Source organism: Rhinolophus ferrumequinum, chromosome 6 (assembly GCF_004115265.2).
Source record: "Rhinolophus ferrumequinum isolate MPI-CBG mRhiFer1 chromosome 6, mRhiFer1_v1.p, whole genome shotgun sequence".
NCBI classification, from domain to species: domain Eukaryota; kingdom Metazoa; phylum Chordata; class Mammalia; order Chiroptera; family Rhinolophidae; genus Rhinolophus; species Rhinolophus ferrumequinum.
The window spans coordinates 27,417,935-27,444,102 of record NC_046289.1 but is presented as its reverse complement, the minus strand read 5'-3'; the positions used below and the strand labels follow the sequence as shown (position 1 = coordinate 27,444,102).

General features: G+C 44.3%; 2 protein-coding genes across 8 annotated transcripts; one reads left to right on the top strand and one right to left on the bottom strand.

Moving 5' to 3' along the window:
- SRSF5 (serine and arginine rich splicing factor 5) lies at nucleotides 1-4,819 on the top strand. Of its 7 annotated transcripts, none has more exons than XM_033108782.1 (9): nucleotides 5-155; nucleotides 611-950; nucleotides 1,050-1,194; nucleotides 1,512-1,582; nucleotides 1,707-1,805; nucleotides 2,090-2,159; nucleotides 3,368-3,441; nucleotides 3,802-3,912; nucleotides 4,002-4,819. In XM_033108782.1, exons 3-9 carry the CDS (start codon nucleotides 1,069-1,071, stop codon nucleotides 4,273-4,275), a joined length of 825 nt encoding a protein of 274 aa, XP_032964673.1. In that variant the 5' UTR covers nucleotides 5-155; nucleotides 611-950; nucleotides 1,050-1,068; the 3' UTR covers nucleotides 4,276-4,819. The 7 variants fall into 7 exon arrangements, with proteins under 7 accessions (XP_032964671.1, XP_032964676.1, XP_032964673.1 ...); XM_033108786.1 differs by having other exon boundaries at nucleotides 9-280; nucleotides 4,005-4,819; XM_033108779.1 differs by having other exon boundaries at nucleotides 12-280.
- Nucleotides 4,820-7,937: 3,118 nt separating this feature from the next.
- Nucleotides 7,938-23,534, bottom strand: SLC10A1 (solute carrier family 10 member 1). The gene is given in 7 exon segments (XM_033108900.1): nucleotides 7,938-8,269; nucleotides 10,079-10,275; nucleotides 11,791-11,812; nucleotides 11,815-11,968; nucleotides 18,244-18,266; nucleotides 18,269-18,453; nucleotides 22,887-23,534. Coding segments are annotated over 7 exon segments (1,041 nt in total). The 5' UTR covers nucleotides 23,243-23,534; the 3' UTR covers nucleotides 7,938-8,165.
- Nucleotides 23,535-26,168: the final 2,634 nt, after the last annotated feature.

Sequence of the window (26,168 nt, the reverse complement as noted above, 5' to 3'; positions counted from 1 at the left end):
CGCCTTCCATTTTGTGGAACGCCAGAGCAGCTAAGTGCGTCAGTTGTGGAGATACGTAGACGAGTTGAGTCCTGGTCTGCGGGGAGGTAGACGGCTCCGTCGCAGACTACGGACCTCTCTCTTGGGTCTCAGCTGCCAAAGATCCTGTCCGGTAGGTGAGTGGCTCACTTTGAGGGAATGGCTTCTCGGATCGAGGCTTCTTCATGGCTACTCAGATCGCGAGTGGCCAGGGCTGCTCTCTTTGCGGAGGACGGCGTCCAATGAGCGCAGTTTATTCGAGGTGGGCGCTGGGGCACGTCTCCCTTTGGGTATTGTTTGAGGGGAAGTGAAGGTGGAAGGGCGGTCGTGGTTACGGTCGTTTTTACATGGAGGGGTTGTGCGCCCCTCCCTGCCTCTGATTCACTAGTCGAACCCCTCGAGTAGTGAGCCGAGAGCTTTGCTCGGGGTGTGGTTCGGGTTTTCTGCGGGCGGGTACGGTGACTCCGGAATAGTGGAGTCGGGGGAGGGGGAGAGAAGGGAGTTTGGCACGCGCGGCTCTTCCCCCCCCCCCGCCGGCTACCCCGCCGCCATTTTGTGGCAGCCTAGCGTCCTCCCGCCGCCATCTGCGCAGGCGCGGCCGTGGCATTGCGAGATTCCGTCTTCTACCCGCTGTGACGCTCCTGGGAGGCGGCGACGCGCGCTCGGCCCGTCGTCATTGGGCTGGCCTTGCGGAGGGCGGGGCCGGCTCCGCCCGCACTTCTCGGCCTTTCCTAACTGCGGCAGATGGGAGGGGGCCAGAAGAGCCGGGGAGAGTGTGAGGCTGCGCAGTTCCAGAGGCGGCAGTGGGCGTTGCGGTTGCTGTGTTCTGGGCCCAGGGAAGGATCGTGTTGGGAGCCGAGTTTTAATTTTGTCTGCAAGGGACCTGGCCTAATAAGAGGCACTCTTGGCAATCTTGTTTATAACATCACCCGGTAAACATTTTATTTTATGCTGTTTATGTTTTTGATCCCTCGATTAGGCATTCATTTGACATTCACTGGTGGTGTCTCAATTGAATTATTTTCTAACAGGAACTGCTAGCCGGGCGTTATGAGTGGTTGTCGAGTATTCATCGGGAGGCTAAATCCAGCGGCCAGGGAGAAAGACGTGGAAAGATTCTTCAAGGGGTATGGACGAATAAGAGATATCGATCTCAAAAGAGGCTTTGGTTTTGTGGTAAGTATTTAGTTAGAACTTCTTGAGCTATCTATTGTTCAGTTCGTAAAGATTTTGATAAGTAACGTTTTCGATCTTATTGAGAACAGGTAGTGTGTCTGGAAAATGTTATGTATCCTTAAGACAGTGAACAAAAGAATTTGCTGGCTAGAAGGAAACCAGTCCTGATCACTTTTCAATTAGACTCACTATCTATATGGCACTGTCATTAACATACTCGTCCCATTCTGTTACATGTTTTTGGTGCTCTTAATATGTTGTAGAATATACTTTGAAAACTGTGTAAAGCTTTATATTTTTTCATGCTAATATTTTAGGAATTTGAGGATCCCAGGGATGCTGACGATGCTGTATATGAACTTGATGGAAAAGAACTTTGTAGTGAAAGGTGAGAACCTTATTTTTATGTTTATGACTATTTAGCATTGTAATGTAGAGCATTCTAGATTTTGGGTATTTTTCTAGGTCTCATTGCTTAGGTGAATGATAAAGGTTTTTGTTTCCTTCTCTAGGGTTACTATTGAACATGCTCGGGCTCGATCCCGAGGGGGAAGAGGTAGAGGACGCTATTCTGACCGTTTCAGTAGTCGCAGACCTCGAAATGATAGACGGTATGTGATGGCTTCTTGGAGCAATCGTTACTGCAGGGGTATTTAGTGATTAAGAACCATTAGCAATAAGTGATTCTGATATTTACCATATAGTCAGTTCTGTTATTCCTATGTCAGTCTAGTATTTCTGATAAGTCTGTGTAATGAGTCATAAAGTCAGAAACTGTCGATGAACATTTGAATGACTTGTCATATCTGACTGCTTAAACTTGGTCAAAATTGAACAAAATAAACAATACGTTACTGCATTTCTTCCATTGTTGAATTCTCGTTTCCTTCCTCAGAAATGCTCCACCGGTTAGGACAGAAAATCGGCTTATAGTTGAGAATTTATCTTCAAGAGTCAGCTGGCAGGTTTGTTGTAATTCAGTTTTGAGATATTTTATTGTGGTTTTTTAAAAAACTAATGGGTAGCTAATTTTTTATTAATATTTTATTAAAAGTATTATTTTTAATTAAATTAATGGACTTAACTGTAATTTTAAATTTTTAATTAAATGTAACTGGGGGATATTTCAAACTTTAATATTAGTGATCAAATGTAAATGTTTTGAGGATATTTTACTTGTTTTTAAAATCAATTTTAACCAAATATTAAACCCTTTATTTGCCAGCCTATCTGTGTCGTTGGCCTTATGACGAGGAGTGCCTGTGGGTTATCCTAATCGTTGTCTTGGTCACTCTTGGTTGGGCCTGGTTGACTTTGCCAGTCAGCTCCTACAGTGATCAATTGGCCACCTCTAGATCTGTGTTTGCCGGTCTAGACGTAATCGGGGCACTTTCTTGAAGTGCCAGGTTGCAGCGATCCCAGAGCGCTGATAACGTGATCTGATCCTTAAGTTGAGAGCTGTCTTCCTGTAACGCTTCCGAATAAGAGGTCCTGGTCGAAAAGAGTTGAAAGATACGAAATTAGGTGGTCGTTGGAATCCTGATCGCAGTAAAGTGGTCCTTGGTAACTGCACAAGAGTAGAACATGTCTGCATCCGCCAGTAGTCTGCTAATAGGGAGGGCTGTGCGATTAAAGGCTTCCATCGATTGGGTAGTGTCCTTCAAGTGGGTGGCGAAGAGCCAGTCGGGCATATGTCATGAAGGTTTCTTCGACCGATTAACGGTTTGCTGCTTGACTAGCCTAGGGAAATAATAATAAAGGTAAAGTAAACTTTTTTAATGACATATGGGGCACAAAATAACTGGTGTCTTGTAAATGTTCTGTTTTTAAATATAAAATTTCTACTTTAGTCTTTAAAAGTTGTATTGTTTCTTTTTGTTTTGTTTGTTTTTTTTGTTTTTTGTTTTCCTTCTGTATTGAGCTCAGTATAGACTAATACTATTTAATGTTAAAATCTGAATTTTCTTGAAGCATTTTGCTTAAAAGCAATTTGCTATTTGCTTACTTCGTGCCCTGACATAATTTTTGAATTCTGATAGAATACAAGTGTGGTAAATGCCATGTTTGTACTTTATCTAACATCTTCTCTTCCAGTAGTCTTGTTTTTATACCATGTGGTTGTTTGTGTGTCACGTTTCCTTTTCTCTGCTTAACACAATTGTCTTGTGTTAAGGACCTCAAAGATTTCATGAGACAAGCTGGGGAAGTAACCTTTGCGGATGCACATCGACCTAAATTAAATGAAGGGTGAGTGTGTACTGAAGATCATAAGAGCCTTCTAAAACATCTTGGAAATTTTACTGTGAATGTGTCTGAGTACTTAAAATTTGCACATGTTCAAATGCAGTGGTGGTTCCTGGGGGATATTGACCAATGTCTGGAGAGTTTTAAACATCCTACAATGCCCAGGAAAGCTCCCCACAACAAAGAATTGTCTGGCTTAAAATGACAACAGTTCAGAGGTTGAGAAACTTTACTTGAATGCTGCATTATCCGTTGAGAGTTAAGACTTGGTTAGAGCAATAGCAAAATGAACATAGAAAATCTAGATTCCTGTAACTTCTGAGACTATAAGATGTATATGATTCTACAAATGTTTTTTTGTAGGGTGGTTGAGTTTGCCTCTTATGGTGACTTAAAGAATGCTATTGAAAAACTTTCTGGAAAAGAAATAAATGGGAGAAAAATCAAATTAATTGAAGGCAGCAAAAGGCACAGGTATCTCTCTTAATATTTTTAAGTCAAAGTTTTATTTTGCGGATAATGTAGGGCCTGCCACTTAAGTTGTATTTTTCCCCCCTTCCTAGTAGGTCACGAAGCAGGTCTCGTTCCCGGACCAGGAGTTCCTCTAGGTCACGAAGCAGGTCTCGTTCTCGGAGTCGGAAGTCTTACAGCAGGTCTAGGAGCAGGAGCAGGAGCCGGAGCCGGAGCAAGTCCCGTTCTGTTAGTAGGTCTCCTGCACCTGAGAAGAGCCAGAAACGTGGTTCTTCAAGTAGATCTAAGTCTCCAGCATCTGTGGATCGCCAGAGGTCCAGGTCCCGGTCCCGGTCCCGGTCCAGATCAGTTGACAGTGGCAATTAAACTGTAAATAACTTGCCCTGGGGGCCTTTTTTAAAAAAAAAAAAAAATTCCCATACCATACTTGCTAAAATTCTGGTAAGTATGTGCTTTTCTGTGGGGGTGGTATTTGGAGGGGGGTTGGGTTGGGCTGGATATCTTTGTAGATGTGGACCACCAAGGGGTTGTTGAAAACTAATTGTATTAAATGTCTTTTGATAAGCCTTCTGCTCACATTTTTGTGAATGTCTGAAGTATATAGTTTGTGTATATTGACAGAGCTCTTTTATAACTAAAGCAAAATTAATTTTTTTGTACTAGAAAAATTTTGAACATTTTAGTTCCTGGTTATTCAAATATGTTAATTCAGAATTAGTTTAATGCCTCAGTTAAACTAATTAATAGCTTTGGACACTTAAAAGAGCTCTAAATTTGCTTGTATATAAAGGCTTAATTTGAGTTTTCCTTGTTAGGGTCAAGGGAGTCCTCCCATTCACCCTTGAACAGCTGCCTGGCAAGGGCGGTAAAGCAGCTGTTTGTTATTGATAATAAAAGATTATAAAACTGCTTTTTTTTTTTGTCTTGTTTGTCTGAGGAAGTATGCTCTTTACTACTCCCTCCTCTTCTACCTTCAACATGTTAACATGTTCAAAATGCCTTGTAGAGAATCCTGAAATTGTTTGGTAGGGTTGTTTTTTAATTTAAATACTACTTTTGACATTGCCAGGCTGGTCAAATGATGGGCAAAGAAGGCAGTAAACTGTTTAAAACGATGACTAACAGTTGTTTGAGTTTCCCTAGTATGTGACGCCCCCGTGCTCTTTTCCTTTATCTCTGACTTAATCTGTTGACATCAGGTTACCTTTGTAACAGTTAATGTTGCATGCCTATCTTAAAGGTGGTAACATAATTTTGATGGTCAGAGATCATGTGGGGTTTTTTTGTTCGTTTTTAAACCAATGCACATAAATGCTTTAAAGGGCTTTCACATAGCTTTATCTTTTAGTCCTGAAGTGGATGTGACAATATATGTTAAGGAGAAAACAATAGTGAAAACTGCTTGAGGTTCTGTGTCCATCTTTAGGAGATTAATGGTGTCCTACAGGAATCTTGGAGACTTGTTAGCCTTTTAGTCCTTTACTTGAATACTAGGCTAGGTGAATATTTGGCAACTGAATAACATTTGTGGAATCTTCAAAACTGTTATAAACAGAAGGTGCCAAAAAAAAATACACATTTTAAAGGAAAAACTTAAAATTGTAATATGTACTGATAACAAAAGATGACTACAAGTCATATACATTTTTTGGCACCCCCGGTATATAATAACCACTACCGTTGGAAATTCAGAGCCAAAGAGAGCAGGTAAGTGGTGGACTGGTATTAGACCCCAGAAAGTCTAGTTCCAGAATCCTTAAACTCCACACTTCAGTTATATATTTACCTGCCCTGCCATACAGGGATTTTGAGGAAAGCACTAGGATGATTGTTTTTGGTTTCCCCAAAGTGTGAGGATAAGCTAGGGGGACTCTGGATTTGAAAGCTTTTTTGGTATACTACCATGAAGGCTACTGATCCTGTATTCAAGACACTAGAACTCAGGCCATAAAATTGTAAAGCTGATCCTTTTAACAGGCTGATTTTAGGGCAAGTTTATTTGGTATACTTGTTTAAGTTGGATGGAGAGGGCTGGTTTTAATTAAAATGGTGGAAGCTAGTTTTTTTTTTCAGTGTTTCTGAGGGTTGTACAGATCAGCCAAGTTGCTGTCAAATGTAGAGGCAATTCTTGGGCTTTTAAAATGTAACTCGATGGTAATGGTGTATGTATTTTGACATTTTACCAGTTGACTTGATTCCCCCCACACCCATCTTTACTCTTAAAAAAGAAATGAGTGGCGTACTATTTTGTTTTTAAAAAAATTTATTAGGGTAACTGGTTAGTAAAGTTATATAGGCAAGTGGCTTACTATTTTAATATTACAAATTATTATACACTGAGGCAATAAATAAAGACCCTTTGAACAAATGGTAAAGGTGACTGGGAGTTAGTGTGAACCAACAAGTTAGCTTAAATTCCAAGATCCAGGACCTGAGAATCCGTGGGTGTAAGCTTAAGCAGTTTTTTTTTGGGGGTGGTGCGCGGGGGGAATACTGAGGAACTGTGTTTCTCCAGGGCCTATCAGTTCCAAGTCCTTCAGTCTAGTGGAGGGCGCAGTTCAGCTCCAAGTCCAGTCGCCGTTTTCAATCTTTAGTTGCAGGGGGTGCAGCCCACCATCCCATGCGGGAATTGAACTGGCAATCTAGTTGTGGAGGGTGCAACTCACTGGCCCATGTGGGAATCGAACTGGCAATCCTGTTCAGAGCTCGCGCTCTAACCAACTGAGCCATCTGGCTGCCGTAAGCAGTTTTAAGACCAGCCTTTGCAGGGCATGTGGCAACTTTTTGTTTTCTGTGTGTTTATGTAGTCCTTTCATCTATAAGGAAAGTTTGAGGGTAATGTATCTTATTTGCAACATTTTTTAAAATTTAAGTGTAGCTGGTATACAAGATTACATTCGTTTTAGGTGTACAATACAGTGATTTGACATTTATGTATCTTACCACAGTGGTGATCACACTAAGTTTAGCAATCATTCTGTCACTATACAGACGACAGTATTATTGACTGTTCCCCTCCACCTTCAATGAGGGTAACATCAAGTCCAGCCTTCCCTTCCTCAAAAAGCTAAACTAATATAACTTTGTGTACTTAACCAAGTTTCCTAGCAGATATTAGATATTCCTAGCAGATGTCAGATATTAGAGAACAATTGGAACATATGTCAATATGGGTATAATGTGTAAACATAAATAGATCTTTTCACAAATCCGTGTGGTAAGTTTGCTCTGGTACTGGGAGTATGGTAGTCCTGGACATTTGCCAGACTGATGCCTTAATATTGTCTTGGGATCAGGTAGTTGTACCTCATCACATGATACGAAAAATCACAAGTAAAGAGGCATGGTCAATTGTTGGCAAGTCTTAATATTCTTTTAAATCATCAAATGCTTGTTTGCACATGACCAATAGCAAAAGAGGAAATTTGAACTTGAAAAATTCTAATTTGAGTATTTTTCTTTGAATTGAGAAACCACTCATTTTGGCAATTTTGAACATGTGGAATTTTGAGTTAGTACAGTGTGAAAACCACTGGTACCTAATGAACTGATGGGATAGATCATGAGATTAGTGAAACAATTCTGTTTAATTTTGGTTTTTGTTGCCTGGCTTTTCTTGTTCAAGTTTTCCTTCTCTATTGCTGGGATTGTATTCTCCAAAAATGTTTTGTTTCATTATGGCTGAGTTTGGGTTTGTCTTATCAATTGCTTTTGCATTTTATCATGTCTACTTTTGTATACTTAGTGTCGTGTTTGTGTTCTCACGAACTTGAATCCCAGTAGTGCTGTCAAAAGGGAAGGAACGGGATGTGAATTTTTAAGGTTAGGCTTTCTGGAGTCTACTAATCCTACTGCTATCTGACCATTTATTTCGTTTTTAGTCACAAAACTTGGAACAGGATTCAGATATTTGATTCTAGGCTAAAACGATTTTCTGACTAATGAAGAAACAGTGCCTTTTGTATACCAATCAGGTAGTTTTTTAGAGATGGAGGGGCAAAAGGCAGTTTTGGTTCCTGCTTTCAGGGTTGTCATTTAAAAGTCTGCCCTTTTATTTTTGAAACATATCCAATTCTCGGCTGGGGATATATGAGTAGGGTAGACCCTAAAGGCAAGACTTGATGATCCTGATAGTTTCTGCTGGAAATGTTTTAGAAAGACTCAGACACTACTGATGATCTTTCATCTTTCTGCTCTGTAGTTTACCACACTGGCCTTCTGAGTTGCCTTCTGAATCCAGGCCACTGGGGGGAAGACTAGGCTGTGCGAGGGAAGCCCTCTTTATGGGTACCATTTCCCAGAGGTGATGGAACAGTAGTCTCTGCAGTTGTGGCAGCTTTGTAGATGATTTTTGTTTTATCTGTCAGGGTGAAAGGGTCACAGGTGAGGAAGGAGAAAAAGAAGAATTAGTACAAAGCACGTTCAATATGGAAGATAAAAGTACCAGTTTACCCCTAGAGTGTGCTTTGGTTTTCCATCTCTACCATCTCTCCCATGACTTAACTCTAAGGAATGGTAATACTAGTAACAAAAGGTCTAGTAAATTAGCGGAGGATTTCCTCTTCATGACTTCATCTCCCAACTTCTTTATATGTGCAATAAAGTAGGTTTTTTTTTTTTTTTTAATTTTATTGGGGGAATATTGAGGAACTGTTTCTCCAGGGCCCATCAGCTCTAAGTTGTCCTTCAATCTAGTTGTGGAGGGCGCAGCTCAGCTGCAAGTCCAGCCCACCATCCCATGCGGGAGTTGAACCGGCAGCCTTGTTGAGAGCTTGTGTTCTAACCAACTGAGCCATCCGGCCGCCATTCCGGAAGCTCGGGGGCAGCTTGTCCTCAATATACCATGTTCTATCTACTGTATGTTAGATAAGACCCGGTCTTATAGTAAAATAAGACTGGGTCTTGTATTAATTTTTGCTCCAAAAGATGCATTAGAACTGATGGTCCTGCTAGATCTTATTTTTGGGGAAACACTACTTACTATATATGGTAATGCATTCCACCAGGGGAAGTCATATCTTTCTCCTAGGTGTGTAAATCAAACTTTGGGGTTTAGAAAAGGTCTTGAAAGAGCCCTCAATTAAGTTCATGTAAATAAGAGTTACTTGAAGGATTTGAGCGATTAAAAATATACTGATGTTTAAGATGTAAAATACTGACATATGTTACCAAATAAGGTTGAGTTCCCTGGTTTGCAAAAAAAAGATATTTGGAGTTAAAGTCCACTTTGAGGAAGGGACTCAGCTTTCTTGAGATTTGATTAAATTTTGAAGAGTGAAATGATCTGAACCTCTTAGAAAATAGGCGTTAATTGTCTAGGAAGTTAACTGTATTTTGCCATTTATAATGCACACTTTTTTTGCCCAAATTTGTGAGGGAAAAATATGGATGAGCTAATTGTACATGGATAGTACTAATTCCGTATCTATATAAATGTTTTTATGCTTATGAGTTAAGAGTAATAATACTAAAATTCCTTTGTAAAACAAACAAAAAACAAGTACCTAAATGTAAACATAAAAATTTGAATTAAAAAATTAAGACGTGTTTTATCCCTGAAAGTTCGGGTCAAAAACGTGGGTGCGCATTATACACAGGAGTGCATTATACACAGCAAAATATGGTACTAATCTAGTAGTAATCAGATTAAGGTATAAGGCATATCAAACTAGATTATTGTGATAGTTACTGTTCAATAAGCTTAAGTTTTCTTTGTAACCAGAACTGGAATCTTTTTTTGGAATTCAGTATTATTAGGCTGCATTGTTTTAATGTTCTCCGTCGTACAGGTGCCAGTGGTGCTGGGGCTCTGACCTGGTTCTAGGACCTGAGAACCTAGTTCTGAAATACAAACTTCCTGAACTCTAGTGAATAAGGGGCCTTTTGCACAACTCATATCTCACAACTATCTAACAACAAAGACCGTTCTGTCCTTTCTCATCCCGAGCCCTACACATGGTCTCCCCAGTTAAAGCAGCCAAAATCGCCTCAGTCCCATGAGGCAAACTCCATCCGAAACGGAATGCAGTTAATGAGGTAGCCTTGGCTCTTTGAGGTCCCTACTTGGTGCTACCTGGTTCCTAGTGACTTGGTACGAGTTACAGTCCCATGCAAAAGGCCCTTGCTAGAAAGTCGCTCCAATATGGGAGCCGAGAATAACTCTACTCACCCTTGGAAGGCTTGATTTTCTCATAGCACCGAAAGATGGCAATGAGGAGAAGCCCTTCTCCAAGCTGGCAGATCATGTAGAGGAGAGGAAAGAAGAAAAGTGGTCCGATGACTTCAGGGGGGAAGGTCACATTGAGGATGGTAGAGCAGAGTTGGACGTTCTGGCATCCGGTCTCCATGCTGACAGTGCGGCTGCACCTGTGGAGTTAACACAACCAGCCCTTATGCCCTTACAGGAGCGGCATGTGTGCAGCCTCACTTGCCTGTCTCCTCCCTCCCAGGTGCTCCCAGACCCACTCAATGGGCCAAGACAGGAAGGTGGCAGGGAGCCAGTGTGCGGAGTGCACATGGTTTCAAGAAAAGGCGTTCGCTCATTCCCTAAAATCACTCATCCAGCCCTGTAGAAAGATGGTGGCTAGTAGATTCATGTCAGGAAGTTTTTATTAGATCATTTTTTTAGCTTGGAAATCTACAGTTTGTCTACTTTTGTAGAACGACCAAATTAAAATTTGGAGAAATGTCCAGCTGGTGGGGGATGAAAGATAGCCAGTATCACCCATTGACTTGTTAGGTTGGCTTACGTATAGAACAATTACAACCTCAACATGCAGTAAAAGATTGAAATATCTGGGGACCTTGTCTGCTCCCAAGTTTCTGGCTTGGAAAACTTGAACTCCAAAACATGATTGGGGGGAAAAAAAAAACCAATTCAGCCCCATTTATCTGTCTTTGGAACACATTCTCTTGGTTTTGCTTTCCATTTTATGGATTAAAGAATGGGATGTTTACACTTAGTGAATATGTTGAATACACTTAGTTAAAAAATTGAGTTGCAATTAGTGTATTAAATAGTTGTTACTAAAACCCCTGAGAGCTGCCTCAGCACATTACGAGGAAGACTACTTTGATGGCACTTGATTCTGTTGGGATGCATGTCACAGTTTCTGTGAAAATTGACTTCGAGTGATCATTGGCAGCATTTTGACTACTATGTCACCACGTGTTGCATCCTATAGTAATTGCTTTTTATTAGCCTATTTAAAAAGGTTTTTAAATTGTATTTTTAAAGCACTTCAGTTTTCGGGTGGGGAGGGGGTTGGGCTAGGCTGCCGCTAATGTATAGACTCCTGCATAAGCATTTTGTATATTATGGCTGAAAAGAGAAAAAGTTCCTGAAATGTACTGCTCTGTATAGAGAGGTGCTTGATGGTCCCACATCAGGCTCGCAAGTCACCTGTTCCCCTAAAGTAGCAGCTGTTTGTGAATTGGATCAGACTATAAAGAGGCCACAGCTCTTTCAGTTCTGAGTGCTACTTAGTGCTACTCTGCCACTTGGTGGTGTCCTTGTCGAGGCACAAAAGGAAAAGAAGGAAAGGAAGAATATTATCAATACTTGTCATGACACGGAGCTACCCCAGTGCCATTAGCTACCAGGAGTTGGGCAGGAGATGGAATCTAGACTCTGGAGGGAGGACTTTGCCATGAGTTGTTTCTCTTTGGATGATTAGATGCCTTTGGTCTCGATTTATGTTCCTCACCCATTCACTTGTGTCCGTTTTCCAATACTCACAGTCCAAAGTTCCTTGTTCGGTTGATGCATTTGAACATATTGCTAGGAAAATGCCTTCCCCAGATCTCTGATCTCATCCTTTTCCTGAGAAACCTGGACAAGGAGGAGGCCCATGGGACAGTGAGACCTAAGGCAATACCTACTGTCCATTGAGGCGGAAGAGACAGAGAGAATGTAGCCCAGCAGGAAGCCGATGAAGGGCATCAGGGAGGAGGTGGCCCACAAGCGGAGTGTCATGACAAACATGATGCTCTTGCCCACATTGATGGCAGAGAGCGCTATGACGGCCACACTGAGCAACAGTGTGATGATCATCCCTCCCTGTGAATGAGGACAAGAAGAAAAGCAGTTAGAAGGGTGGTGGGAAGGGGAAGAGCAGAGGGGGCGGGGAACATCGCTGGGACTGAGCTGGAACAAGTTTTTTTAAAAGTTGGTATTTCAAGTGGAAGGGAGTACAAAAGACCTTTATTTCCCATCTTTTTGAACTTATCAGTAGCTAGGAAGCTTGGAGGACAGAAACCTGATTAACACTTGTTACTAAAGACCTCAGCCAAGCACAGCTTCACCTTGACATCTCAGGAGGTGCTGGGGCTCTGAAGAATGACTTCGTCTTCCTGCAAAGTGGAGCTTGTACATTAAACGTTCTCATTGCAAAGTCATTAACTCTGGAGCTTGTGCACACAATCCTACAATACTGCCATTGCTCCAAATATTTGGAACTTACACTACGTGTAATTTTTAGAATCTACTTGTCTCCAATACCTCCATTACAGGTAGGGACTTTATATATTTTACGATGAATTTCACTTCTGGAAGTTGCCAAGAGTCATTTGAAGTGAAGCTGGTAAACAAGTTGAATTATAAAGTCAGGTAATGTGGTTTTAGATGCCAAATGGTATACAACTGTAAAGGGAGGAGCCTACTTTCTTGAGGGACCTGCAAATTGGATGTGAAGGGAGTTCCCAAAAGGAGTTTTAGAAATATCTTGGGTGATAACGGCATCATCAGAAACAATGCAGGTCCTCCCTGTTGCAGGTTAAAGGCTGTGAAAGCAACATTTACTGGTTTTAATAATATAAATGTATGTTAATAAGACAACATTTAGTTTTATTTTAAAAATTTTATAGTTGCATCTTACCATTTAAAATTTTCAGTAGATTTGCAGTGAAATTAAAATGTTAAGATTTTTCAGCATGCGACATAAACATTTTTTGTCTGCATTTTAGAGAATAACACACTTCAAACAAAATTTATGCACAAATTTAAGGCTCTGTCTCACCTTTTGAGTAAAGATACACACACACACACACACACACACACACACACACACACTGAACTTTTTTTGAACTTACCATCTTATTTTGTAATGATTATATGTGTTGGTTCAGTTTCCAGTTCATTCACCTGTGTAGCATTTTATGTTCCTAATATCATTTTTAAAAATTGTGGTAAAATATAATAGTTACCATTTTAACCATGTTTTAGTGTATAATTCAGTGGCACTAATTACATTCACAGTATCCTGGTAACATTTACTTATTTTTGCTCGAATTTCAGCCGTCCAGTTTAGCATTTCTATGTTTTAAATCCATGTTCCAACTGGTGTAGTCATACAAGACATCACATGTACCACTAGCGGCCTCATGCCAGGGGAATTTGACAGATCTCATCAATAATCCACATGCTTCAAGTTTTATTGAAAGACTTAACTGATGAGCTGCTCAGTTTGCTCTTGCATTGTAGATTGATTTCTGCTTTTGGATTTCTGCCTTTTGAATTTGTCTTTTGCCTAATGACCAAATAGTTTTGACCTCATCAAAAGAGCATAATGGATAATGTAGGGGACATTGGGCTACAGGAATTGTCCATGAATCCAAATGCCCTCTTTCTTTGTGTGGGCATTCACTCTCATTCCCTCACTCTTGCTCTCCCACTCTTGGATGTAGAGTGGTTATAAGCACAGACAATGTGACTCTGGTGTGAAAACTGGCTCAGGCAGTCTCAAGATGTGTAAATTTTGGTGAGTCACTCAACCTCTTAGGTTGATAACACAGGACCTGGGCATATAGGAACCACTCACCAAATTGTAGCTCCTGTTACTATAAGTACAGGAGAGGAAATTAACATCCCAATGTATTCTGTCACTTTCAGTCCTGCCATTTGTGGAAATCTTATGTCCCCAACCGCCTGATGAGACAAGAGGTCATAGGTAGTTGCTTCTCCATGTTTTGTACCACCTGACTTCTCTGCCCTGTCATAGCTGATTGAAGCTGTGATGAGTGTTCATCACGTGTAACCAGTCCATCAGCTGGACCAAGGAGATGACCTGCTTCCAAATCTTCCTACAAAGTTGGCCTACACAGGTTGGGGAATGACCTATCTAGTCAGATCGTCTCATTGTGGGAGTTTGCAGAATTACAGAGAGCAGAGCAAGTGTTAAAAGATAGGCAGGGAGCACAGAAGCTACAAGTTGGCAGAAGCCATGTGATAAGGGATAATCCGGTCAGTTCATCAGTAGCAGCACGTATGGGAAAAGCAAACATTGGTTGAGCCAATGTAACGGGGGACACGTATTAAAGAGTGTGATGACTTACGGTAAAAGTGGCTCCTGGGCCACGGCACGCTCAGGTTCATCAAGCTGACCACATAGCCTTGAATAAGCCCTTGCATGTGTCAAGTGTTAACTTGAATTGCTCTTCCAAGGGGGCGTCCCCTGAAATCATCTCCAGGCATATCTAATATAACCTCCCACTAGGGGGCGCAAACCGGTCGAGCAGAGTTTGAGCAGATACCTTCTTCCAGAGCCAGTTTTCAGGAAACTGGATAATTTTGATTGGAAAGTCTCTAGGAAGGTCAAGTGTGCAAAGAGGTTGGGAGGAATTGTTGGCTCATTTTTCAGTTTATAACTTACTATATTTTATGGCACAGGCAGATGAAGGACGACTGTAGCCCTCAAAATCATGAATGCAAGGAAACCTCAGTTTTTGCATTGGGACCTCACATTTGTCTCTGCATTCCCACAAAAGTGGTTCCTGTTTGGGAGTATTTGAGAAGTAGAGCTATGGCCTCTGGTTGTTAAACCTTGGAGGTTTAACTGTGGTAAATTGTGTCCAGTGTACACTTGTGTTTTGTGGTTCTTTGTTACCAGACCCTGTCTTTCCAGCCCAGGTGTATCTTAGCCCTTTTAATGTTCTCTGGGGTCAGTTTGACTCCATTACTGCTGTGGAATTGAGCTATGGATATGCAGCACAACCGGACAGGAGGGTGATTGATAATCCTGGCTCTGCCAAGTAACTTTCCCGGGCCTCAGTTATTCTACCTATAAAATAGGAATAAGGCAGGAGACTGAACTTCATGTTGAAGGCCTTTCCAACTCTAAGACCTGAGATTCTTTTTGTGTCCTCAGAACACTTTAAAATTATTCTGAGATAAAAAAGAGGCATATATTCTTATATCAATTGCACTTGGGTTTCTAGTTTTTGGTTTTGTCATATATAAAATGGGGGAGGGCAGAGTTCCATTAAGTCATATCAGGGGGTCACTTTACATTTTTACATTCTGTGATTTTTTTTCTTTATTCCTATATCCCCACAAACTATTTGAATAAATGAAATGATGAACACAACATGTTTCTGTTGTGTTCCTTTTTCCCCCCTGCTAAGGTGTGGAAGACAGAACTTGCCCTTTTTTCTCGGTGTTGGCTGTGGGGTCACTGTGCTAGGTGCTGGGGGTTCAGTGTTAAGACACAGCCTTAGGATCTTGCTTCTTGAGGAACTCGAGGTTACTAGGACATAAAAACATACAGGTACAGTGGTACCTCGGTTTTTGAACGTAATCCCTTCCGGAAGACCGTTCGAGTTCTGAAACGTTCAAAAACAGCCGACAGCTAGGCCTCAGGGTCTTGCACTCAGCGGAAGCCACATGACATGTTCGACTTCCAAGGCGTGTTCAAAACCCGAAGCATTTACTTCGGGCGTTCATAAACTGAAATGTTCGTCAACAGAGACGTTCGAAAACCGAGGCACTACTGTATTTATAATGCAGTATGATAAATGCTGCAACAGGCCAGTGTTGGCTGCTATGCGCATAAATACCAGCATCCTAAGCCTACCCAGGCTTGTGGGTTGAGGAAAGCTTCCTGGAGGAGGTGCTGTTTGTGTTGAGATGTGAAAGGTGAATAGGCGTGAGCCCAGTGAGTGAGGTGGGACTTGGCGAGGGGAGAGTGTTCCAGGTGGAGGGAATGGCATGCGAAAAAAAGAGCTGAGACTGGACCAAAGTTGAGACCAAAGGCCCGAGGAACCACATTAAGGAGTTTATATCCTGGAGGAGAGTAAAGAACGAGTGAGGGGCTGTAAGCAGTGGAGTGACAGGACAACAGTTTGTACTTTCCACCTTCAGGGTAAAACTGGGTCAGGGAGCCAGCTTAGAAGGCTATTTCAGTTGTCTAGTGAGAGAGGATAGTGGCCGGAATGAAGACAGTGCATACAGGATGGGGAGGAATGGATGGATTCAAGCAGAAGCAGGTAGAGTTGACAATCACCGATGAGTGAGTGGGGAGGGAGAAAGGGCATTGAGAATCACTTCCGGTTTCTGGCTCAGGCAGTTGGGCCCATTGAATGCCATTCACTGAGATAATCAGGGGAGAAGAGGAGCAGATTTGGGGAGGAAATGATTTTAATGTAAGACAGTGTGTTTTAAATGCCTGAGGGATATTCATGTAGAAAGATTTCTCAGTTAATAAATGGATTCTGGAGTCAGGAGAGTTGAGGGCTGATGATGCAGTTCTGGAAATCATCTCAGCTTGTAGATGTTTGTTGAGATGGATGAGATCTCATGGTGAGGAGATCCTGGGCTTAGGGAAGCCTGACAAGAAAAGCAGAAGCTTGAGCTGAATGCAGAGAAGTAACGTTTACCAGAAGAACTCACAAGGGAGTCTGAAAAGAAGTGCCAGAGATGTTGTAGGAAAACGGGAGTGCTCAAGCCACTAAAGTTGAGGTGAAAGGCTTCTGAGGACGCCGTACCTTTTGGTATGGCAAGTCAACCATACTGAAAGCTGCCAAAAGGTCAAGGAAGGATTGAGAGGTGTTCATTGGATTTGGTGAAGAAAGTGGAGCAAGTGGCCATCAAGATGCTGAGTGGATGGAGCCCAAGGAGGATAGAAGAGCGGGATTCATTGTTGAGGGCCTGGTCACTTGTGAGAGCAGCCCCAGTGGCCGTGTGTGGAAGTGGAAAGTGTGGGGAAGGTTGTCTCCCAAAGCCTGGCTCGGAAGCAGGGAGGAAAGAGAGGTGTTGGCTGGGATGGGAGGTGAGGGGTTGCTTTGTTTTTAAAGATAGGAGAGCTGTGACCTGTATCATGCTGATTGTGAAGAATTAATACAGAGAAGTTCTAGAAATGAGAATGAGATGGGGAAGGTTGCAAAGGTAGGGGACATGATCAAAAGGAGCTCTCTGAGAAGCAAGGGTGGAGAGGATGGAAGATGCCATCGAGAACAGAGAGGGGGCTCAGCCATGGCAGGAGGAGGAATGATGTCCATGTCTTCCAACAGGTGGGAAGGGGAGCTGTGGCCACGCTCTCAGGACTGTACCAGGACAGGGCAAAAACTGCTCCTGACAATGGTAGTGTGAAAATAAAACGGCCCTGAAAACCCAGCTTCTTTGTCTTAGGGGCCAAGCTGCTGCCAAGCCTCAGTTTGCAAGTATAACAGCATGCTGTGTAGACTGGCCCAAAGGCGTGGATCCAGGGGCAGGATGGAGATAGGACGTCAGAATGTCAGGAGGCGGAGTCCTTCCTGAGCAGTCATGTACTGTGAGCCAGACTGGAGATTGGCGGGGACTGAGTGCTAAGGTCACAAAAGGTGGCAGCGGGACTGTGGTGCACTCCAAGAGTCCGTGATTCTTCCAAGGGCAAGACAGTGGCATGATACCCTGTCTGTGACCACAGCGCTCCCCTAACTGCTCTGGGGTCCTACTCACTCCGTGCTCCTCCCATCCCATTCCTGAAATGCTGGGAGTGGACACACCATCTCTTGCTGTCTGGCTTCTTGTCCAGTCAGCCACGTTTGCCCTTGGTCCTCCCCTGAACTCCTCTATTCAGACTTCTCCCCAGGCTTACCCCAATCCTATCCTTTCTTCATGGTCTGGTTCAAGACTGTCTCCTCCAGGAAGCCTTCCTTGACTACCTGGCCCTCACTAGCTTCACCCCCTTGCATTCTGCCAATGCTTGATTGTATAGTGTGGTTGGGTCTTGTTTCTCCTGTGTTCATTTCACTTTTCTGCAAATAAACTCTTTGTGGACAGTGAATCCTCAGAGAGTGTAGCACAAAACTTAGCATCTAGTTGGTGCATAATAAAAGTTTAATTTTATTATAAAATAATGTTTATATCTTATAATGGTGTTTTACTTTTTTTCTCCTGACTTTTCAAAAGTATTCTTAGGTACATTACAATCCCATGAAGTAGGTACCCCCAATAGTAGACTTTTTTTGTGTTAACAAGGAAAAAAAACCAACACAAAAAGGCTCAAATGACTTGCCTCAAGCCACACATTGAGATGAAAGCGGTCTTCTTGCTCCCTGCCCAGACCCCCAGGTTCTTACCTTGGTGACATAGCGTACGTATGTGGCCGTTTGGCATTGAGGAAGATCCCTATGGTGCAGGGAATGAGAATCAGGACCAGTGACAGCACAATGCCTCCGTAGGGTACCTTCTCCTTCAGGTCCCCATCGTAGATCCCCCTGCTGTAAATGTACAGGAGGAGGGGCATCATGCCCAGGGCAAAGAAGGTGGAGCAGGTGGTCATCACGATGCTGGGTGGGAGACATGGGAAGAGCGCAGAGAGAAAGCCCGTTAATAGGGACCATTTCGCTGAGCGCCGGCTGTGTGCCTGACCACTCACGTGCATTGCCCACTTGCTTTCCCAGTAGCCTCAGGAGGGTAAGCATACTGTCTGCCTTTGGTGGATGTGGAAGCTGGGGACTAGAAGAGTTGTGACTTGCTCAGGATCACGCAGGGAGTAATGGCTGAAGCAGGATTTGTACCCAGATCTGGCTAGCTGCTTCATCCCTGTGTGATTCCCTGTGGAAGGAACCATTCTGATCTCCTTTGTAAAAGAACTTTTTTTTGCTCTGAGCATTTGCCATATGCACCGCCCGTTTGGAAGAAAGCTACTGTGTGATCCCACCATTCTGACTATATCCCATTGGATCACAGAACAGCGCCCGGCCTTAGAGTATCTGCCTTAGAGCCTAGGCGATGGCTGCACATGGTGGCTGTGTCCACCGGAGGTGACAAGGATTAACTACATGAAGAGCACTTTCTCTCTTGGGGAGTTCGAAATGTGAGACACGTGACAGAACGCTTCGGTCTTTGAGAGTGGGCAGCATGGGAGGGATGGTCAGACAGAAGCCAAAAACATGCAAGTAAAAGCAGTAAACAGAGGCCACGATCAGAAAGACTATAAAGAAAATAGCAGCAAAGCAGTAGAAACAGGATAATTGAAGGACCATAATCTAAGGTGGTCCTTAGAGAAGGCCGCAAGTTACCCATTGTTGGTAAGTGACCGGACTACCTGGTCATCACTCCTGCTTTGTATCCTGATTACCATTCTCGTCCCCAACACCAATATTCTCATGTTTTTTACTTTCTGGCTTGTACTTACATTAGTTAAGATAAATTGAGAATGGATCAATACAAGCAACCTATAGAGCCATTCAAACGCACGAAGTAGCTATTTTATTATATGTCCATATTTCAAAAAAGCAGATTGTGAGATGATATTGGCAGCATGACAGCATTGATAGCAAAATTTAAAAACATGCAAATACAATAGTATGTCTTGTTTATGGATAGGTACATAAGTAGTGTAAAGAGTAGAAATGATACTATAACACTGCTAAATTCTGGGAGATGCTCCCTGTGGGGCGGGTAGAGGGGGATGAGATCGGGGTGGGGCCCGTGGAGACTGCAGTGTTAGCTATTGATCTTTTCTGAGGAGAAGGGCCACACACAACGGGTGTGCTTGTTTTGATGTCCTGGACAGAGGAGTCATGCTTACTTTGGCTTGGCGTGTCAGGAGTTCTGGAATTTGCTCTAGGACTTGGTGTGCTTTGTGCACAGGGGGTGTGGGAGCCAGGTTACTAGACCTTCAGGTACCTCCTCCACATGTGTAAATGCTGGACGCTGGTCAGGGACGCGCGCCCACCTCCTAACGTGCTGGTATCTGTGACTGTCACGATCCTCAGTGTACCCTGAAGGACAGGGATGGGAGGTGACTTGTCCAGATGCTAGTTCCGAGACTGAAACCTGCGTCATACGTAGTGACACAGTGGACCCGGATATCTCTCGGGGTCAGGGGGTCAGGGGAAAAGGAGCACATTTGGTTCTTTTATTTTTCCTCCCTGCTTACGTTCTCAGAGCACTGCACAGACCCTACTTCTGGATAGCCATACACTGTGTTTGGTGGATGGACTTTGAGACACTGTCAATAGAGGCACTGGAGACAGAACCTGAGGGAACTGTGAGGGGACCTGGCAGAGTCTCTGTGGTGAAGTGGAAACTTCTGGGAAGATGGCTTCCGTCTCATCCTGGTTAGGCCTCCTCTGGATGTCATGGTGGGGAGGCCTTTGGGAATCCTTGGGTTGTGTCCATGTCTGTTGTCCCCACAGCCATTGGCTCTGGTCTGTGCTGTGGGCTGGGTTGGGAGGAGCAGATGAACTGAAAGGTTGTCACAGGGGCCCAGTTCCCTCTGGCACTGTGTCCCTGATAAGCCAAGCTCGCTTCTTTGAGGACATTGTCTCTTGCCTGTGGGTCACCTGCATTTTTTGGAGCTTGTCTAAGTGGCATCCTTGAGGAAGGAGCTTGGCGGGCGTGAGAGGCCCACCTGGTGGTCACGCCTCCCAGAATGCTCCTGCCTGCCTGTGATGGCAGGCTGCCCCAGATTCACTCCAGCTGTGAGGCAGAGTCACTGGGAAGAGAGAGCCCAGGATTGGCTCTAGACACCATTTTCTCATCAATTCTGGGAAACCTCTAGCACGTCTCTGGATTTCAGCTTTCTCACATCTAGAGTGGAATTGGGGTTTGAAGATTCCTCCCTACTCTAAATGGAAAATAGGATAGTGTTGTGCTTAAAAAGAAGTCTCAAACTGGCGGCCTTTGTGTGACCTCTGGCCCTCTGATATGGATGGTTTGGCTCGCATAGTGTTTTTAAAAATTTTGCATGAGTTACCAATATTTAAAAATTTGGAGATTTCACATAAACAGGGAGTTTCTACCTTCTCTCGAAAAGTGGGAAGCTGTGGCGCTGGTGGCTTCCCGCTCCCAGAGAACACCCGTGGTGGAGACGCATGGCATCTGCCCTGTTTAGGGAGGCCCGTGCCTCTGAGGCTGGCAATCAGCCTTCAGCCGTTTTGTTCATTTATGTGTGCGCCTGGCCCTGAAGATATTTGAGTAAAAGCACAGGCTTTGGAGCCCTCCAGGCTCAGTTTCCTCACCTCCAAATGGTTCGTACAGGGCACCTCCTCACAGCAAGCTGTATGAGGAGCTCATGTAACGTGCTTGGCACAGTGCCTGGCTGTTTCCTATTGTAAGTATCATTGTCGCAATTATAATACACGTGACAAGCTGTCCTAGTGGAACTCAAATTGGAACAGGAAGTCTGGCAACACGTGATGGTCGACGACGAGATTCACGCTCTGCCAGTGCGGTCTGAGGCGTGGCTGAATGTTCATGGGTGGTTCGTCTGTGGGAAGGGGCTCTATGGTGGAAGGTGGACATTCAGCAGAACATTATCTCTTGTGGGGTTTCGATAGAAGCGACAGCCCCCAGGTGCCCAGACAAGGAGGCTGAGCAGGAGAACATGTCGGGGGGTCACATTCCCGAGTCATTGGAGGCCTGTTGGGGACGGGTCTTGAGCCTCGGAAATGCGGGTGTAACTGGAGAGGTCTCATTAGCACTCACCGGGTACAGAGGCTGAGACATCTGGTCACTCACACTTAAAAACTCCCACATTGCCCTTTACGTGGTCCCGCTCTGCTCTGCTGCTTCTGCAGACCCACAAAGCCCTCAGAGCACCCCTTCCCTGACACCTGACTTCCAGCATCCCTTCTGAACCAGAATTAAGATATAGCCTTGGTTTCTCAGGACACAGAGGCCATGATGAGCCTTGGCCTGAGGCCAGATCAAGACCGAGGGCTTGCTTTGCAGCAGGAGGGATTTCAATTAGACAGAGGGAAGAACTTCCTCACAGTGAGGTGGTTGGACGTGGACTATGTTCCCGTGAGAGACTGTACAAGCCAACATGCTCTTTGTCCCTCTCTTCCCATCAGCTACCTCAGTGAGGTCTGAATCCGGTGGGGGGCGAGTCCAGAGCAGTTCAAATGGCGGGTCCAGGTAAACCCCAACTATCGCTCTCGTTTTTTTCATTTAAAAATCGACCCTAGCCTCACTTGGCATCACCGGGAGGGGATTCCTTTCTCATTTCCTTAGTAAAGTTTGACAATGGGTAGGGTGCTGACAGACACACAGGTGGACTGTCTGAATCCACAGCCCTACTTGGAATAGAAAAGCATCTCCACTGAGGCCTGAGACCAGGTTTAGATAAAGGCAGGAGCTTCTGCTGGTGAGTTTCCTCAGTCAGCATAGGGAATGCTGCTGACTCCCCCACCCTATACACCCCAGTTTGTCTGAGGTTAGGCCCAGAATAACCTGGCTGGTGCTGAGAAACTCTTGGATCTACCTGGTTGTGTCTTTGCATGGAAGTGTTCCTGTGTCTTATGGGAGGGTGTGAGGGAAGCTAAGAGAAGACATTCCATCTGCCTGGATAGGAGCTTTGGAAGTTCTTGCTTGCTCTGCAGGAATTGGAGCCTCCTTGGTCTCCATGGAGATGTCTGGAACCTGGCCTCAAAGCAGACGACTTGCCTACCGTTGTAGGCAGGTAAAGTTCCCCATAGGCCCCTTTGGTTTAAATCAGTACTCCTTCAAGACAATCGTTATGCCCCACTTGAGATTCTGGGAGTAAGGAGGTCTCCAGGATGCCCCTGGACCAGCTTGACCTCTTTGGCTTGCTGCTTAACCCAAGACGTACCCCCGCTCCTGCCCCCAGCCCAGCATAAGCTTTTGACAAAAAATGCCTGCCACTCCCTGCCCTAGTACCCACCCAGCCCCCACTCACTCCTCCTGGCTTTAGCCCAGCTCTTCCCCTTGATTGTGACATCTCCAATATGGCCCTCATTCCCAGGCCTACCTGAGGTTCATGTCCCCCTTGAGGGCCAGACTGAAGACGTTGGACAGGTTCCCCCCAGGCGAACAGCCGCAGATCAGGATGGCCAGTGCCTCAATGTTGTTCAACCGGAAGATCTTACCGATTAGAAAGGCAGTGAGGGGCATGATGCCATACTGCGCGACCAGGGCAATGGCCAGCCCCTTGGGCTTCCAGAAGTGAGCCTTGATCTTGCTGTACTCCATGGTGCAGCCCAGCGAGAGCATCATGATGAGCAGCATGGACACCAGGATGACGCTCAGTGCCAGATCGGTGGGGCGCTTGCCAAAGTTGGGTGGCAGGGTGAAGTTGAGCGGGGCTGACCCATTGTGGGCTTCCATTCTCCTGTGTGGCAGCAGAAGGCCGAGAGACCTGCACAGCACGGCTGGCCTGCTGACTGCCTCCCCTGCTCGGTCCTTGTAGGGCACCTTCTTCAACCACCCTCCAGGGCAGAGTTTCAGGACAAAGGGAGCTGGAGCAGGGCTGATATGTCCTACTCTGGCAGGTGGTCAAGACCAGAATGCAAATAGAAGGATGATGCAACTGGCTGTGGCCCCAAACAGGAGAGAGCCCAGAGCTTTGTCTGCCTGGCCTGCCCTCTCTCTTCTGGGTGCCACTCTCACTCCTTCCCCACTTAGCTGCTTCTGGGACAAGAGAACTTATTTGTTTCCTTTGCCCCACACTGAGCCCTCCCACAGACGTTCTGTTCCTGAGGCCCCGTCCAGGGCCTGCGGCAGTCCAGGTCCAGCCCTTCTCATACTCTGCTCAGTCTTTGATGCCTCACGAGGGTGCCCTCGCCATGCCCAGCTGGTCACTTCCATCTTCCTCCAAACCCTTGGGAGCAAAAAGTGTTACTTTTCCTTCTGGAATATAGGTAGCATATCCCAAGGGGTGGTGATATAGGAGATTTTGTCTGTGTGATTAAGTGAGTGCTGGAATCGTGTCTCGTGAAACCAAAGAATGAAAGTGTGGACCAAGGAGAGGCAAGGCGTTGTAAAAGAGGATAGTTTATTAAAAAGCAAAGAAATGCAGCTCCTGAGCGGGAGGAGGCTCCCGAATGGGATGCCCCTGACTGAGGCAAAAGTTCTTACTTTTATACCTTCCCTGGCCTGGGGGAAAGGGGCTGGTGCCTTTTAATGGAATTCATCTATCAGATTTGTTCTGTTTGCCCATCCTGAAGGGATTAGCAAAATAACTCATTCCTATGTATCAGATTTGTTCCATTTGTCCCACAAAAGGAATTTTATGAGATAATTTATTAACCTCAAGGCACTGTTACATTTTGTCCTGGAGTGAAGGAGTTATTCCAGAACCTGGAGTTTCAGGATATGGCTGTCTTTTGTTTATTCCACCAGGGACCTTCCTCTCTGCCTAACAACATGCTAACTCACCTGTCTCAGTGGGACAATGTAGGTGCTTCTAGGAGGAGATGTGTCCATGACTCTTTTCCTGTGAGATAAGAGGTGCCTGTGTCCTTCTCTCCTGTGCTGGGGAAACCTTTGTCCTATCCCCAAACCAGGATGGTGTGGGTCTCGGGAGAGTACGCTCACCTCCAGATGGAAAAGCCTGTGGGGATGGCCAAGGGGCTCTCGGGAAGCTTGGGGTCCCCAAAGGACAGCTCTGAGGGCACTTTGGCTGGGGAGGTTTGTTTGTCTCCATTTGTCCATTCTTCCTTGACAGCTGCCTGGGGACCCCCCCAGAGTTTGGGAAACTTGCTGAGCAGGAAGCAGGGATGCAAAGGCTTTTCTTTCCAATTTCCTGCTATACTTTTTTCCCAGCTCTATTTTTGTTCTATGCCTGGGTGTTTGAGGCTGGGAGCTGGGCTCTGGGCAAACAGCATTAGAGAGAGACAGGCAAAGATAAGTATGCCTGGAGCAATTGTGCAGTGTGTGCATATCCTCTGAGCCTCCCTCCTCCCATTCCACCAGCAGGGTAGTACCTTCAGAGATGGGAGACAGGGAGCAGTCTTCCGAAACACACTTGCCTGTTGGCTGGGTTGGAACGCACCAGGCCTGGATGGGGGTCTCATAGTTTCATATTTGCTGAAACAGGAGATTAGGCTTTTTGTGTGGGCAGGACAGGGACCAGGGTGTGAAGCACTCTGGGGTGGGGGTGGGGATGGATTTTGGCGTGCTATGAGGAACCACCTAGAGATGAATACTCTACAGCAATGGCCCCGTGGGCCTCTGGAATCCTGCGAAATATGGGTTTGGTGACAGGAATCTCCACAAGGGGCCACACAAAGAATCCGGTGGATGAGCAGTAGTGACAGGAAGCAGCCTGTGTCTGGCTAATGGAAGGTTGGAAATCTGGAAGGCTACCCTGGCCCCCTCTGTGGGAGCCTCTTGCATGCAAACTAGCCCATTCGATAATGAGTAATACACAGCATCAAATTAAATCCACTATAAAGTTAAAGAGGAAAGGAGTAGCAAAAGCTTCCAACAACTGAAGAATACTCACCAGGAAAACATTGCCACAGAGCAGATGAAAACTGTCCAAACATTATGCCATTGAATTTAAAAAAGTGAATGCAACTGCTTCTATGAAAGAGGACCACAAAACAGAAATACAAGAACAAAAATAAAAAGTTTTAAAACAAATCACCATTTTGGAACCCGTAACGTAATAGCTGATTTAGGTAAGGATCACCAGTAGATGGTAAATCTTTGGGTAAAAAGTAATTGGGGAATGGGATATTCATGTGGTGATAAAGTATCACCATTCACCATATAGATTAATTAGTAATTATAGAGGTAAGATAGTACATTTATTGGCAAAACCTGGCAGTTATCCACCTCAACCAAGTAATCAAACTTGGAATTATTAATAGTGAGACAACCTGAAATCATGTGCTTCCTGAAGGAGTGCAATATGAAACGCACAATATAATTATAGTAAAACATGTTTACTTTGAATCTCATCAAGCCTTTTGGCCTAATTGGCAGTTTATGGGAAATACAAGAGTTAGTAAAACAAATGGAATATAGAGAACTAACCAGACAAATCTAGAATATGGGACATTTTACAAAATAACTGGCACATACTCTTAAACAAGTAAATGTCATAACAAAAGGTGGGGGTCGGTTCTACATTAAAAGAATAAGCAAACATAACCAAATGAAATGAATGTATGAATGGATATTGGATTGAAAAGATAATTAAAAACATTTAAAAAAATGTAGTTGGGGAAACTTGAATAGGAGTATATATATTCGATGATATTATGTAATTAATTAAATTGGTATTGTGGTTATATAGGATAATGTT

Bases quoted from the DNA above. Each gene is read 5' to 3' on its own strand.
- SRSF5 (XM_033108780.1), top strand. From the start codon at position 1,069: ATGAGTGGTTGTCGAGTATTCATCGGGAGGCTAAATCCAGCGGCCAGG. The intron at 1,583-1,706 runs GTGAGAACCTTA...TTCCTTCTCTAG, and splicing joins AAAGAACTTTGTAGTGAAAG to GGTTACTATTGAACATGCTC. The intron at 3,913-4,001 runs GTATCTCTCTTA...CCCCCTTCCTAG, and splicing joins GAAGGCAGCAAAAGGCACAG to TAGGTCACGAAGCAGGTCTC.